This window comes from Passer domesticus, chromosome 6, assembly GCF_036417665.1.
Source record: "Passer domesticus isolate bPasDom1 chromosome 6, bPasDom1.hap1, whole genome shotgun sequence".
Taxonomy (NCBI): domain Eukaryota; kingdom Metazoa; phylum Chordata; class Aves; order Passeriformes; family Passeridae; genus Passer; species Passer domesticus.
Window position 1 is genome coordinate 25,234,501 of NC_087479.1, and position 16,781 is coordinate 25,251,281.

General features: G+C 35.9%; 1 protein-coding gene across 10 annotated transcripts in view; it reads left to right on the forward strand.

Moving 5' to 3' along the window:
- Nucleotides 1-16,781, forward strand: part of RALGAPA1 (Ral GTPase activating protein catalytic subunit alpha 1) — a 129,979-nt gene that overhangs the window by 86,123 nt on the left and 27,075 nt on the right. For all 10 annotated transcript variants that reach the window (XM_064423934.1, XM_064423936.1, XM_064423937.1 and 7 more), the window contains 2 exons: nucleotides 10,344-10,502; nucleotides 12,380-12,507. In XM_064423934.1, the coding sequence (XP_064280004.1) occupies nucleotides 10,344-10,502; nucleotides 12,380-12,507 (287 nt within the window). The remainder of the gene's footprint in view (nucleotides 1-10,343; nucleotides 10,503-12,379; nucleotides 12,508-16,781) is intronic.

The following is a 16,781-nucleotide window of genomic DNA, read 5'->3' on the forward strand; positions in this document are numbered from 1 at the left end:
CTGAATAAACAGTGTTCTCTTGGTAATAAAGATAGATAAATCAGTCAAAGAAAATCCAGTAACTTCAAAAAAAAGCCAACACAACAACAAAACACCATCTTTACCTGTCAAGTTTGTATATTCTCTGCCAATTTCTAATTTTACCATACTGGTGATTTTTACCATCATTGGAATTGTTGGCAAGAACATGTGAAAAGTGGAGGGAAGTAATGGCTGGTGCAGAAACAAAAGTATTATGTCTGAATGATATCTTAGTACTTTTGAAACCTTAGATACCAATTAAGAAATATGTGGTGAGTGCTTTCTAAGATGACTTTTTATTCACCTAAGGGTCATGTGCAGGTTATTAACATAATTTTCCCTTTAAAAAAAGTTTAAAATATGAAAACTATGTTTATTGTATGAAAGGTGTATTGTCCTGGAGGAAGCACAGATTCTCAACAGTGATATGATCTCTTATGCTGCATTAAGGAAAAAAATGGGTTTCTGTATTGGTATTTTTTTCTTTAGAATTTAATAAATTCCACATTAGTGATAATAAGTTACAGTCTCGAACATGTGTCCTACTATAAATGAACAATTAGCTGTCCTCAGACTGTCCCCCCATCCTGCATACATACATCTTCAGATGTGCTAATCCATTCACTAGACACGTTAATGAGCGCTGGTTGAAGTGTAATATTGGAGGAACTGAAGCTGGTTGACCTCAGCATGGACTTTAATACTTGTAATTAAATTAGATGGTAGACAGTTAGTAAAGAGAGAAATAGCCATGCCTCTGGCAAGCTTCAATTATTAATGACTTCTTTTTCTTTGTGTTCAACTTGAAGAAAAAATATTATTGTTCTTATTATAGACTAACTATGAATTCTGACTTCTCACTGTTCCATCTCAGGTTGGTTTGGTGGGGTTTTTGAATTAAAAATGCTTTTGCTTGTGTTCCTATTGTGCTGCATCCTTTCTGTTCTTTATTTCCTAAAGTAGAATCAGGGTAATACTAAGGTTGTTAAATGATTTATAGAAGTGGTTAATAGCAAAAATAACTCATTTTAAAATTAGGTTTTTGCTACTGTTTTAGTATAGAACAAGTGGGGGGTCTGTTTAAGTTGACTGGCTTCTTTATTTTTTAAACAAAAACATGATTTTATAAAACACAGATTGTAATTAACCTTAAAATGTTTGTTTATAATATGTTGGAATTAGATCATTACAAAGTGTTGAAAAGGGGGAAGACGGGTGAAAAATAGTTAATAGTGAAAAATAATTGATATTGAATAATTTGAAAATGCTGTGGACTTCAGCTGAACACAGAGGCAAGATCTCATGTCTGTTTCCAGGAGCATGTCATGAAGGAGTGTTTTAGGTAGCTTGAAGAATGACCAGCAAAGGCATTGGCAAAAGCAGGTGTAATATTCAAATAAAAGTGTGACACAGTTCATTGGCAGGGTTCAGTGTACTGCCTACTGCACGCTTAACGTACACAGAGATAAGTCAGACTAAAACAAAAAAATCAATCAATCAATCTAAAATCAACCAAGTATGGTCTGTGTGGAGGCAGGGGATGAAAAAAGGGTAAGGATAAAAAGCAATGAGGAAGATCCTGCCAATGAGTCACAAGGGTCAGAGTGGATCCCCTTGCCAAACTTAGCCCCAGACCTCAGCAACAGTTTAGGCTTACAGCTTTTTCTGGCATGTGAACTTAACAGCACTTAACATCGATAGCTTAATTTAAACAATTTAACAAAAGCTTCTATAGAATTTACTATAGCACAACAGTAACTCACTTATAGGCTAACTTACTTATAAATATAAAGTACTTAATCTGAGAACAACATTCATAGTACAGTTGCTACAGCACATTTACACTTGCATGCACACAGATCTAAAGGAGTATGTGTAAGGTATACGCCTGTAAAAAATTCTCCTTGAGTTCACTGAACCACTCATGTCAGATGCCTTTGCATCTTCTCAACAAGTGAAAGGCTTGGTCCATGAGCAGCAGGAGTATCAGCCCAGGCTCCATTGGTGGCATTTGGCAGCAATCCTCTGAGTACAACAAACTTGAGAGTTTGCTGCCTCTGAGGTTTGTCCCATTCAGAGATTGCTGGCTGCAGCCAGGAGAGCTCAAAGGGTCTCACTTCCAGCCACTGTTTTAAGAGCTGCAAGAGAGTTGAATTTAGTCATAGGAATTTTCCATTCTGTCCACAATTTGGGTTGGTAACTTTCTTTGAAGGTTTCATTACAACTTTGATTACCAGTTCCACTTGGACTGTTATTCATGCAAGAAAAACAAGCTTCCAAGGTTGTTCATTAAAAACAGGAGCTCATTAGATAGCACAAGCTCCTGGGACCAGACAGTGTTTCTGATACACTGAAGAGGAGCTTAGCCCATGTGCTGTTGGTCAAGGCCAAAGCCGAATGAGCATTTCTAAGTCCAAGGGGGTAGGGAGGGATACACCACCACAGAGCACCCTGCCTTTACCTGTAGCTGTTCTTGCCAGGCAAGGTTCAGGGCTGGTCCAGGCTTCCTGTGACTCAGCTTGTGAAAATTGTGTCAGCTGGGCTTCTTCACAATTCCAGCTTTCCCCAGGCCTCTTTCTCTCCTGCTTTATCAACAGTCTCACTCATCAGTGATTTTGAGTATTTGAGGTCTGTATGGATATGTAGGGTGTATCAATAGATTGAGGTTATTTTTGTGGCTCAGCTACTGGTTGACTGTTAAATTAAGCTACTTTTTTTCTCTTGGGTTTCTTTTCTGTTCTTCCTCAGTTGTTGATTTTGTTCTTTTCAGCATATTTTCAGCATATTTCAGCCCAAGAACAGAGGCTTGTGAGCCTCTCTGTTTCTCCTCCCTTCCCTAAAAGTTTTTGGCCCATTCCAATCAAATCTAATAATGTTTAAAAGCTGTTCATTTTGTGTATGTTTAATAATGATATGTTAAGTAAAGGAAGTAGAGTAGGTAAGACTTTTAGCGCTTCTACTCAGTGTGTAAAGACTTTGTGGAAAGAAGTATTAGATATCAAGGACCCAGCAGCAAAGAGAGATGTTGAGAAATTCATCCTAAACTTGAAAGAAACATCAGCTGAAGTTTACATGTTGGGATAAATCAGCAAGTGCTATCAGGAGACATGAGTAGGAAAACAGTCTATTTCTGCAACTACTCATGCTGCTTGGACTGAACATATCAGCAAAAGGATTGTGTTTTGTGAAATCAGCTCACACACACTATCAAAATTATTTGAGAGCCATGTGACTGCTAACAGTTCTAATTGTTCTGAGTGCATGTACTCGTCATGACCTTCAGAGAAACTTGGGATTTGAGCTTCTCTACATGTCTTTCATGGCATTTTTTGGTCTGTTTTATTCAATGGGAGAAAAACAAGAAACTTGCAGGAGTTGTCTTCAAAGGGCTGCTGGTTTTTATATTGTAAATGTGCCTAGAGGTACATGATAGGTTCATCTTATAAATGGAAATTAAATTAAATTAAAACAAAACTTCTTCCTGCCAGTTGAGCCACTGTAAAATCAAGATTCTGTTGTTTCAGGGGCTAAGCCATTTTAAAACCGATTTTCCATCAGTCTTAGAGAGTAGTAAATTAAACTTTTAAGTGTCTTGATACCTCTGAAGTGTCTTGATACCTCCATTTGTTTCTGAAGATATGAACAAGGGCAAAAAAAGACATGAATTCAAGAACCAATGAAAAACTTCTGATTGTGTAATGGAACTTAAGATTGAAATGTGTAAAATAATTTAATTTGCAAATACAAAATTAAATGTTTAATGCTGATAATGCAATCCATTCTGGTTTTGTTACAATTAAAGGTTAGAGTAAAAAGTATTTACACTAGCCTTACAAACTTGCAGAGAATATGAGAACTAAGTAATGTGAAGACTCAGTTCACAGAATGAGAAAGGTTGTAGAGGCACATAAATGAGCTATCACCTGTCTAGTTCTCCCTTCCTTAGGAGAAACTTGCTAAAGGAGTGAGTGCATTTTAAGTGAGAATGTTATACACACAGTATGTAAATAAAAAGCAGTAATGTTGTTAGTGATTAGAATAATAATTAATCTTGAGCTTTTGGTATATTACACAATTCTAAGTTGTGCATGATATGATCCTAAGCACATGAAATTGTTACAGCTCCCAGTACTTATGTTTTTTTAATTGTGTTGCTAACATGTATTGGGAACTCGAAGGTTTTTAGATGTGGATTATTAGTACATTTCTTTTTTTTAAGTTACAGTTAGATACACATATTGCTAAAAACCCAAACCAAACAAAACCCCTAACATACCACAGTTATTGAGACAAAGTTTTGTGAAAGATTCATCTAGAAGGTGCATGCACTGTAAACAGTAGTGCTGTTAACATTAAATGGACAAAAGTAGTTGCATAAAGCCATTATTTCATATATCTTTGTTCCTTTTGTTCTTTTTGTAATAAACACTTCAATTTTTGAAAAAGAAAAAAGTTGAGGCTAGCTGTTCTATCAGAAGAAAATATAATAGCTTTTTTCTGCCTCCTTTAGGTAAGTGGGTATTAGAAATTACAGTAATTTTGGCAAGAGTTCAAGGGTTAATGTAACAGATAAATAAAAGGAATTTTCAGTAAATTGAGCCCTGCATTATTTCACTTGTCTTGCCTTTCCAAACCTAACTCATTTAATTTTAAAAAGTAAATACTTAAATTCTTCCTGACAGTGTGCTTTGCTTTTACTATCGTTTATTACTTCAATTATACTTGGTATCACTTAGAACAATCTGCCATTTGGAAATTTCAGTATAGCCTGCAGCTTAGTTTAAAGTCTGGCTGCTATTGTAACATGTACAGCATATGACACTAATGTATCAAAATTAGATTTGATCATCCCTCCTGGTTATATTTATTTCACGTTTCTTTTGTATTCAGTTAACATAAATGTATTAGGAGAGCTGACACATGATGATGGTTATAGAGTAAGAATATTTTAAAGTATTTTGAGTTAAATTTGAAATTTCAGGTAACCTAACAGTCAGTCATTTTTATATATTTGTTCTAATGGAGTAGAGTTTCAAAGCAAGCCTTAAAAAAATCTGTTTGTCTCTTTTATCTCCTCAGGGCTGTCTTCCCGACAGCTCAGGTTTAAAATGGCTAAAACAGAGCTCTTAATCTCTTTCTCATTGCCACCTTTCCTGATCACCACAGATAACATGACCATTGTGCCTGTCACTTGTGCCCAATAGCCTGAAATCATCTTTAATTTGGTCCACTTTCTGGATTCTTACATTCATTCTGTGCTTACAATTCTTTTTTCCCCCACCTAACGTTTCTTCCAACATAACCTTTCCATACACACAGGTAAAATTTATTCTCTGTATCATAAACTGTTGTTTTCATTGCTGAACCTTCCTTTCTCTGGTATTGACACTTTCATTCTTGAAGAATGCTGATATTAACAACATTTTTCTAATCTTTAACACCTTTTTACATTTGTAAAACACCTTCTTTGCATTTGTTCATCTCCATGTTTTGTGTCATGTCTTATATGCTTAGATAATGAACTCTCTGGGGCAATGTGATCTGCATTTAAAGTGTTAGAATACTGGTATGTAACCTATAATTCCAGGTGTTTCCAGTGTATCACCAGCTCAATGTATAACTTTTTTTTTTGGACTTTTTTATTATTTATGTTACTGCAGTGACTTACGTCTCTGGTACCGATTTGCACTTTGTTAGGCTTACTATGATGTAAGCACACAAGAAATTGTAAATTCAGGGAAACAAGGTCAGGAAATAAGTGTGAAGACAACTGGTAGTGAGTTTTGAATAACCATAAACACAGAATTCAGTCTTCACAGCTGTCCATTCTGTGTGCACCAAATCCCATTCTGATAGGTCACACTGGGACCACACCTTCTTGGGAAATCATGTTTTTTTCTGTCCTTAAGGTTTCAATGAGCAGAGGTAGTTGGAGCTCAGTATATTTCTCCTACTTATGTCCAGGGCACTGAATTCTGTGATGCTTCCCATTCAATACAAAGAAATAAAGAATCCAGATTAAAGTTGAAAGAGGTCAGTCTCTGGTTCTCCTGTGATGTAATAATTACAGTGAATGATGGATTCTCAAAACGTTTGCTGTGCTTGCAGGAGATCTTGCTTGTTTAGCACTGCCGAATTGTAAGGTTCTCAAATGAAAAATGAGAAGAAATCTGAAATTTTATCCAAAACCTAGCAGATTAAATAAGCCAGGAAAACTTTTCAAGTCAATTTCAGATATCAGATCTCTTCCAAGTGTTGTTGATCAGTCAAGTTACCACCATTTGTGCTTTTTCAGAAGCTTTTGTTGCTGACCAAGGCAAGGACATCTGAAAGAAGTAATAAGAAACACTGTCTTAGTAGTGTCAGAGTTTCTTCTGAAAAAACCTTTATTTTCTTGTCTATTATTTTTGTCAGACATCTCACCACCTATAATAGAAACAAGGTTTTGATCCTGAGTTCTTCTCTTTTTGTTATATACCACCATTCATACTTTATACCATCATCCATCTACTTGCATCCTCTGATTTTGACTCTTAATCCATTACATGTCACAGAGATGCCATTCTACATTTTACTCAAACTGGGTCATTGCCAGACCATTCTTGACAGTAATCATGAGGTAAAATACATTTGACAGGATTTGGAATTCTGAAGTAGTCTGAAGCATTTTCCTTTTTCCTCTGAAGAAGTTTCTGCTTTCAGCCTGGTATGTATTCTCACACGATTATTTGAGTATTAAGCAGACTTGGAAATTGGAAAGAAAAGTCGCTGATGGCTTCAGTACACTTGGCATCCAAAAATATGTGTCCCTTGTCAGTAATCCTGCTGAAATAACCACACAGTACACTTTTATCAGAGCAATATCTGTTTCAGTCTAATGTGAAAACATGCATCAGTAGTGATGCTCCATCTGGGTAACTTTCATAGAAGTGCAAGAACTCGTATCCTTTGTGATTAACTGCAGGTATCAGTATCAGGTACACAGGGCGATCTGTGACAAATGAAATTCAGAGGCAGTGATGCCCTCAAGAAGCTGCAGTATCTAAACTCTCTATATGTTTTGGATTTTAAAGCTGTTTATTTGGCATGTATACTGTCACCATCACTTGTTTCTAACAGTCTGTGAGTTTATTGTCTCTGAGTCCAAAGATAGCAAGTAAAGGAAGAAAATTTCTTTTAGTAAATAGTTTGATCTTGCTGAATTATGAATGGTGCAGTGCAGTGATGGTGTATCAGCCCCAGTTCTGCTTTTTGGCAGTTGGTTCAGTGAGTTCAGTCAGTGCTCCAGATGGCCATCCCTCAGTCTAGGATCATGTGGGTTTTTACACTCCACAACACTTCACGTCCAAACTGATTTGCCTCGTGCTTTCTCTTTGGCTGGGCAGCCTCATTCTCCCTGAGCTTTTCACTTCCTTCTAAGTGCAAGCCTGTCAGTCCCTGATACCTTATCATTGTCATATTTCAACAGCTAGTTTGACTGTCACTTTGCTAAGGAAGCAAAATGGGAATTTTATTTTTTTTTTAATCTGAGGTGCAATTCCTCACTGACTTCTCTGGTGATATAGCCAGTTTAAGATGTGACAACCCGGCTTTCCACTCCTGTCACACTTCAAAAAAAGATGACAACAAGTTGTTTTCTTGGGCTATGAGACCAGTACAATGAAATTAGCTGAATTTAAAACAAAAACCTGGCATATATTTCCCCCACCTCGGATCATGTTTGTGATCCATTTAAAAAATTATCTTATGCCTAAAGAGAGAAGTTGGTTAACTGTGACCAAAAGAGAGGAGGCCAAGGATAGTGATTTATTTATTAGACAGCAATGCTAGAAGAGACTGAGATGAAGCTGAGCCTTGTGTAAACTTTAAAGATAGAACTGTGTCCTGATGAAAATTGATGAATGGGGCTGTTCTGTTGCCACAGTGCCAGGTTTCTTTAATTAATGTTTTGCTGCAAAACTAAAAGGTAAGAAGGAGAAGTTGCTTTTCTGGTGATTTTGGGGTTCTTTGGAGGGTTCTTTGTTGTGTATTTTGGAGTTTATCTTACCAAGTCCTGCAAGCTATAGCCAGGAAAGAAAAAATAACTAGGTGTGCTCTTGTCACACTCTTACTGCTCTTACTGATTTTATTGCTTTCTACAGCCACATGAAAGGAGGTTGTAACAATGCAGAGGTGAGTCTGCTCTCCCAAATAACAAGAGACGGGACAAGGAAGTGGCCTCAAGTTACACTAGGGGCAGTTTAGGCTGGGTATTATGAAAATCTTCTTAACAGAAAGAGTAGTCAAAATTGGAACAGGTTGCCCGGGGAAGTGATGGAGTTGTCATCCCTAAAGCTGTATAGATGTATATAAAATATACATATATATATATATATATATATATATATATATATATATATATATATATAAAAGATGTATAGGTGTGATGCTTAGTGACACGGTTTAGTGATGGACTTGGCAGTGTTAGGTTAACAGATGATCTTGATAGTCTTGTAGGTCTTTTCCAACCTAAATGATTCCAAGATTCTAAGGTAGGAAAGGGTCAATTTTGCAATTAATTGTCTTTTATGATGTTTGTCATAGTAAAGTGCTATCCAGGGGTCCTTCAGCTGCTGTTTGTTGCACATCAGCCATTCAGGTTGCTGTCTGGCTTTATTCTAACCTAGTAAAATAAAGCTCAGTTTAGTGAATGTTGATATAACCAGTTCTTTTGCTGGGTTGGATTTAAGTGCTGGTGCAGGAGTCTCCCTAAGTAAGTGTTGTTCAAAATAATTCAGCTGTCTACACAAGAGGCAAGAACAGCTAGCTTCAAAGGCACCACAGCCGTTTTAGAGTAGGTGTATGTACAGTCTGGACCAGACAAAACAAATTACTTGTTGAGCATCAAAGAAGGGTATTGAAGCTGCCTGTCCTTTGCCCAGTCCAACACTGAAGAAAATCCTGGTTTTTTTAATAGAAATACAACCCTGTTCTTCAGTCCAATACCATTTAAAGCTAACAGAAAAGAGCAGAGACAGCTTCTTTTTCTCATTTTTCTTTTTTTTTTCCTTTTTTGCCTCTTTTTTGACAACTGCTACTGACAACTAGTGTAGGCCTTCAGATAAAAAAAAAGGTAGCATTCCAGGAGATTTTGTAAAACAAAATAAAAGAATAATTGCAATTAAATTTCTCTCAAGACTGTGCATGTGTTTTGCTTTTATTTAATGTGCAATTGTGTTCTAAAAGTGCTATGGAAAATTGTTGCTTTTTTATATAGAATAGCTTCTTGTACATGCTCAGAGTGGTATTTGTATGTTACGTGTCAAACAGTGCAGCCCTTTGTATAACATCAAGGTGATTGTTTGACAAGTTCCATCTGCCTAAAGCTATGGAAACAAGCTGAGAACAGGGGTGAAGACAATTGTCAATAAAGGGTGATACACTAGGAGATAAAAAAGATATTCCAGTTTGAATTTTCAGAAATAAGTTTTACTGGAAAGAGTCTCACATTTTATAATCTGAATGTATTTGATCAGTATACATAAAGCCTCTCTACATGATGTGAACATTTGGTATCAAAAGATAATGTTTATCAGAAGGAGTGTTTTGGTTCTTCAATCAGATAATTCCAGAGTGTTCAGGGAATTCCTTAATCTGGTTATACGATTACATCTGAGGATACAGCATGGATTTTGAGGAACCCATTCAGCCATTCTGAGCCAGAACAAGAACCATTTCATAGTTTGTAGGGGAGCAGGGTGTTATTTTTATGAAGGTGTCCTGGTTTCATGGAAAATGAGCATTTATCTTAGTTATTTTGGGAGCTATGGAGAAGGCAGTAGTTATTCTCCTTTAAAAGGTTTTTGTTTGTAGTAGGCAGTTTGGAATTTGGCTAGAATGATGAGGCTAACTTCTCAGATGTGTGACTTTTAAACAGATCTCCATTCATACACTTTAGATGTTAATACAGAATTTAGTAATTTTCTGCTGATCAGTGATGGCAATCTTGAACACATTTTAGTAAATTCGGTTGAACCATTCTGCATTCTTGAGAAAATATCAACAAAATTTTAGCTTCCAGTAGGAAACACATTTTTATATATCTGTTCATTTGCATAGAAATTAACATCAATGTATAAAAATCTGTAGCACAATCCAGTCCTGTCAACTAATACATTGAAATTGTAAAAGAACTATGGTGTAATTTGGTTATTTTGCTAATTTTTCTTCATGTTTTTTAGTGGGTTTGTCATTTTAAATATGTACATTTAATATAGAATATGGCTATAGAATATTAATTAAGAATATTCAAACTGATGGCATTTTATCCCTGATTTTTCCAGCTAAGACATTTAGGAAATGATGAAGTACACATTGTCTGGTCAGAACATACTCGAGATTATAGAAGAGGAATAATTCCAACAGAATTTGGTGATGTTCTTATAGTTATCTATCCCATGAAAAACCATATGTTCAGTATCCAGATAATGAAAAAGCCTGAGGTAAGAGTTTGTTTTCTTTTGTTTTTCCTTCATGTGTTTAACATGAACTGAGTTTTGTTTAGAATCTGAGGTTTTGATGTAATAGATTGATCCAACAAGGTGATGTCATAAGCATGGACAGTTACAGTCGTGGTAGGAGGGAAAAGGGAGAGCTCAGTGAGTACAGCGCGTAGTAACTTGAAATTGTAGAGGCCTGATGCTGTAAGGTGTATCTGCTAACAACATAATCTGGAAACAAAGCTAGAATATTCTGCATAGTAATTTAAATATTACAGTAAACTTGTTGAACTTTTTTATCAAATTTGATACGTAACCAAGGTAGTTGAATAATGGCCTATTCCAACTTCCTCCATCTGTGTCATATTCCCCTTTTTTCCTCTCAAACCTCTTTTTTACTTTCTTCTTATCTCCACACAAGAATCTGGAGATGATTCAGTAAAGCAAGGCCACTCAGCCCTTAGGCATAAGAGCCCACATTCTTTCTGATGACTGTTCCTCAAATGTCAGTGCTGGCCCTGTTCTTAAAGCAGTGGTTTAGGGTTCTGAACACTAAACTGACTGAGTAAAAGTAGTCATGAGTATTTGTACTACCTAACTTCTGTGTGTGATGTCACTTGCCATGAATTTCTATACTTTATGAAAAAGCACTCATATTAATAAATGAGGTATGGCAGAAATAGGATTACCTCATTATGATGATTGCCTCTATCTATTGATAGGTATGAAATAATAGTCAGTCTTGTAACTGTTGGATTACTTATATTTTTAACTAATAGGCATATTTTAAATACAAATAGTTGTATTATTGGGAGCCTGCAGGCTAAGAAGGAAAACAAAAACTGCTGAAAACAGAGATTGTTGTTAGTCCAAAAAGAAGTCCTTGTATGTGAAAAAAGTGCCTTCCATCAGATTTCAGTATTCTCAAAACTACAGTAAATAACTAATGGCAAAGATAACACAGGGATTTAAAATTCTTTTGCAGCATTTGTTTCCTTTTAGCAGGAAGAATATTTAATGTACATTCTGCTTTCTTTGCTGAGCTGATGCACAAATTTTGCTGCTTTTCTCCTCTTTTATGTCAGCAGCTTCAGAACTTTATTCACATGTACAGGAAATGAAGATATTTAATACTGAATGTTTGTTTTGTTTTAATTGCAAAATGATGATGGATTAGGGAGATACGTAACACCAAAACATAAGATCTATCTGTTCTGTTCACCTTTTGGGAGCTAGCTGTACTAAATATTGAGTTTTTCTACTGATCTCACAAATAAGGTTTTACAGTTAGGCTCCAAAGAGGCAAAACTTTCACCACAGATTTCTTCTGTAAAGGGCTTACAGTGTTTTTATTCAGATAATGTGGAAAGGAACAAGAACAGAAGAAAAAAAAATGGAAGGTAAAGGTCAATACACCAGTAACTGTATGACACTTTCACACTGGGTTGGTCTTTATAGAAATGTTAATAACTACAGCCATGATAAAAAATATGTTAGAATTTGAGTAATTACTTCTTTTGCTTCTTACCCTCTATAATATTATCATCTAGCCTATCAACCTCATAAACATTATATGCATGACTGTTCCTAGGATTTTTGCAGCAAATGTTGGAAATGATCTTTGATGAGACATTCAAATAGTTACTTAATTTTTTTTCAAATGCTGTGTTATCTGTTGCCAAGGATATCAAGCAGTTATATGGCTGTATATTTCCACAAGAGAAAAGGTCTGACTTGCAACACAATAACTGGTTTGATTATCTAGCAATGAGGAGGGAAAAAGACATATATTTGAGTGCTCTATTGTTAATGTTGATTGCTAATTGTTATAGCTATGATCTTGTCTTGCTTTATGTTGAACTTCTTAATTTTTTATTCAGGTTCCATTTTTTGGTCCACTCTTTGATGGTGCTATTGTGAATGGAAAAATTCTGCCTATTATGGTTCGTGCAACAGCTATAAATGCAAGCCGTGCATTGAAATCGTTAATCCCATTATACCAAAACTTGTATCCTTTCACTCAAATGGTTTCCAAGGCATATACATTCCCTTGCAGTTCTACAGCTGTGATATTCATGGGTTTTTTTCTTTTTTTCAGATTAATATAGGGAATGTTGATTTTTTTAGTGGTGGTGTTGCCTTTAAGGAACTTAAACCCATAGAAGAGCATTCAGATGAAGACCAGCTTTTTTAATTAAATAAACTATGGACAAAGTGCTGAAAAATTGCCTATTTCTAATGTTTTGTAGCATGGACTTGTCATTTTTTGTTAACAAAATTATTTTCATAACCGTTTTGTAAATAGTCTTTCTGAAATTGCAATATCATTATTTTAATAAGCTTTCTTTCCTTAATATCTTAAGTATTTATCCAGTATTAGTGTGACTTAGTGTTATTTTGTAGTTCCAAGAGTGCTGCTGCTTTCCTTCAATCTGAAAAGTTTATGAAACTTCCATCATACAGATTTTGTTATTTAGCTCAGAAAGTTGATGTCAAAATCATGTTAGCATATTTGTAAATGTGTCAGAAAAAGCTGTCTCTTTTCTGGTTTTGTTGTTGGAACTGAAATTGTATGTTTTGGAGGAGCTGCTCTTGGAAGAACAGATTTATCAACTGTAAATTAAAAAACATAAGGTAAGTCAGTAACGTGCCTTTTCCTTACTTTAGATTGAGTTCTGTTAGTTAAATCAACAAGTTAAAATCAACCTGTTGGTTAAATCATCAAGGAATTTCTGAATTCCATAAACTGAAAGATAAGTTTAAATTTTGATCCAAAAGATTTCTAAAAAAACTGTAACTACTAGTTCTTGTCATGTAGTAGGTTGTTGCTAAAATACTATTTTTTCTGTGGCTGACTGTTAATAGTTGCAGAGTTTTGGATTAGATATGATGAAATGGATTTACGGATGAATGATGGATGTGTTTTATGTGATCACATTAAGTGATGTTTGTGCCATTTCTGTAGATGACACGTGTTGATTCATTGTGTTTTCATGTTTGGAAAGGTCCGATCTTTCTGTCATTACTCAAGTAGCTTAGTCAAAGAATTTAAAATGTATTATCATTATCATCATCAACCATCAAAAGTGATGGTTTAGAGCATTATATTGATGTATAGCAATGAGCAATTGGAAAACAATTTGCTTTGAGATAGTAAACTTCCAGAACCAAAAAACCCCCACAGACTTGTGTGTTTAAGCATCACAGAATATTAAAGGTTTATTAAATTCCTTGGACATAGCTTGCCAGCTCAGTGTCTAGGAATTGGCCAGTTCCATGAAGCTGTGCACTGTATTTTTAATTCAGTTCTCCAAATTGTGCTTTTAATATGCATCAAAGCACAGCCTGTCATTTATGACATAATGTGGCCTCCATTAAAATGCTGATAATACGTCCCCTGCTATGGTTAGCATGATAGGTGGAAGGCATTATGTGTATTTGATTTGAGCTAGCATTGACTGGTGGGTTTCATGTTATCACTTGGTAAGCTTGTGGGGTACCAGTTGACTGGACACTGATATTAAAGGATGGCTTTGTTAAGTCATCAGTGGAATTTTTTTTTTCCATCTGGCTTGGAGTATCTTATGTTTACTGTTCGGTATAATATAATTTAAAAATTAAAATGGGGTTGTGGGAAGTTCTTTAAAACATGTTTGCCTGGTGTAAAATTAGAAAAAAACTCTACAAATTTTTCTGGCTTGAATTAGGCTCTGATGGAGTCAGTTGTGTCAGTAGAGAACAGCAAGAAATGCTAAATTTCAAATCTGGCCTAAGTCTCAGTGGCAGAAAAACCTCTTGATTAAAAATGTCATGGGCGTGGTCTTGGTGTTCAACCCATGGCCAGACTTGAGGTCAAGATGGAATTTCCCTCATACAAGAATGACTAAGAGTGGTGGATGTTTCCTGTAACATGGACGTGGTCTGTTATCTGGGAACATTTGAAAGTTGAATCTAATTATGTTCCTGTGATAGCAGGGAGTTGAAGATGTCAAGGACTGTCTTCATTGTCTCCTGCTTTTTTTCCTCTGGGATGTTTTAGCTATGGCTGCAGCAGTTCACTTCTGGCTTTTAAGTTTGTAGTGGACTAAAGGGTGTGGGGAACAGGCATATTTTATGGTCTGTGGTTAAATAGCTTTTCTGGAGACACTACCAGAATTAATGTCTCTTGTGGAAGACAGACAGGATTCAGTTATCAAGGTGGCCTTGCCTTGTGTTGGAATATTGCTGGAGCAAAGAAAAAGAGGGCTCAGAGTGGTGAAAACAATACATTTGAAGAGGGGAGAAAAAGGGAACAAAAGTGCTATTTTACAGAAGTACATGACATGGAAAAGTGAATCTGATGATCAAGGATTTCCACAAGTCCAGGACCATAACTGTGTCAGTGAAAGAGAATCCTGAAGTGATGTTCTTGAAACTGATCTTCATTTACTTACTTATGAATCTCTAATACACTAAGCAGTGTTAGTTTATTAGGAATTTTGATGATGGTTAATAGATATCCAGTTGAATGTGGATGTCAAGGGCACAAGAGTACTTGAGACTTGTCAAAGAAAACAGATGTCAGGCACTGCATTTCTGTATTAGCCCTTCTTTTTACAGTAGTAGACCAGCAGAAGTAGTTAATTTCAAAGCTATCACGAGTGTACGGATGTGTCTCTGCCTGCAGGTGTGTGCTTTCTTTTCTGGTACTGTATAATACTTGCTGGGCACTTTTTGACTTAGTAGGGAGTTAATGATATATATGTAGGCCAGTGCTTATCCATTTTGAAGAATGTTTATAATTGCATATTGTAGATCTTGAGGTGATGAATCACTGTAAGCTCTTAATTAAACTAAGACTGTGTCGATTTGCTTGAGTATAGGATGGGAAAAAATTGGCACTGAGTTTGGCCCTCTGACTTCCAAGGAGATCTTATCTACCCTCTGAGACAGTGCATTTTCTAAGTGCAGACCTGACTGAAAAAATCAGCTGTCATTTGCAATCAGCAGGGATATTCAGTCCTCTTCACGTAACCTGATTGCAACTTTTTCCTTAATGCGCTGGTCTGTTAATCACAGTGTGCCAGTGGTAGTATGTGTGAATGCTATAATAATGGTTGCATGGATACCAGAAATTCTGGTCATCTCCCTCTTACACTCTTCTCCAACTTGGAGTATGCGTTGTAAGGTCTGAAGTAGCTTTCTGAGGCTGACATATTCTGTCAGTCATCTTCCTCGTGCTGACATTATTTTGACATTTCTGATAAGATACTTAGCAAAACACTTCAAAGATTTTATTTGGTTAATGATTTGTAAAGGTTTTATCTGCTCTGTGGTTTTGTTCTTTGCTTAGAATACTATATGTTTCCATATAGTCATGTTCTAAGATTAAAAATCTATTACCTTTATCAGCAAACATTAGTCATGCATGGCAGGTGTCCTGCTTTTTTTGATTCTTGACACACTCATTGCTGCAGCTCTGTGACTTTTGCTATTTTGGGTGGAGTTTTTGCAGTGGTGTGTGGAATTTGCTTTAGTTTCTCCTCCAAGGATTCTCTGGTCCCCCTATAATTTTTGGTAGCTTGGCTCTTTTGTATCAGTACCCACTCAGGAACAGGTGGTGTACATGCACACAGAAGCAGGTGACAATCACAAAATACTCATGGTGTCTTGCTAATGAAGCAGCAGTAACCTCCTCTCTGTCTCAGAGCTGATGTGCTTCTTCTCATTGCATTTGCCTTTGTCTTGAGAAATGCATGCTTATCTCCTTATATGCTGGGAAAACTTCTAAAACTCGTAAATGCAGGTGTAATAATGGGGCTAAATGTTGAGAATAATCATTTTCACTATGATGTAGAATAAGAGGGACAATATTTAGGAATTTTTAAATACTCTTTATTTAGTGAATTGCATTGAAATTTTTGATATGAAGAGTTTTAGTCATAGCTCGTGTCTCAGACCAAGCACTTTGTCACATTCTGAATTCAGAATCAACCATGTGTGGAAAATGGATCAATACTAAGTATTTGGAAGAATAGCATTGTGGCTTCATATAAAATGTTATTTGAACTTCCTGAATAAACAGTAGATGTCAGCCAGATGACAAGAGGTACACCTTGACATAGTAGGCACCTTCAGTGATCCAACTTTGCAATTATTGCAACAAAGCAGGGCAAATACTAGAAACCTTGTGAGAGTGAAACTGCAATTGTGAAAAAAAATAGTGTCACTTTTTTCATTGTACACAAATTCTGGAGTGTTGACAATTATTGCAAAATTCAGATAGTGCAGTTCAGACCTTCT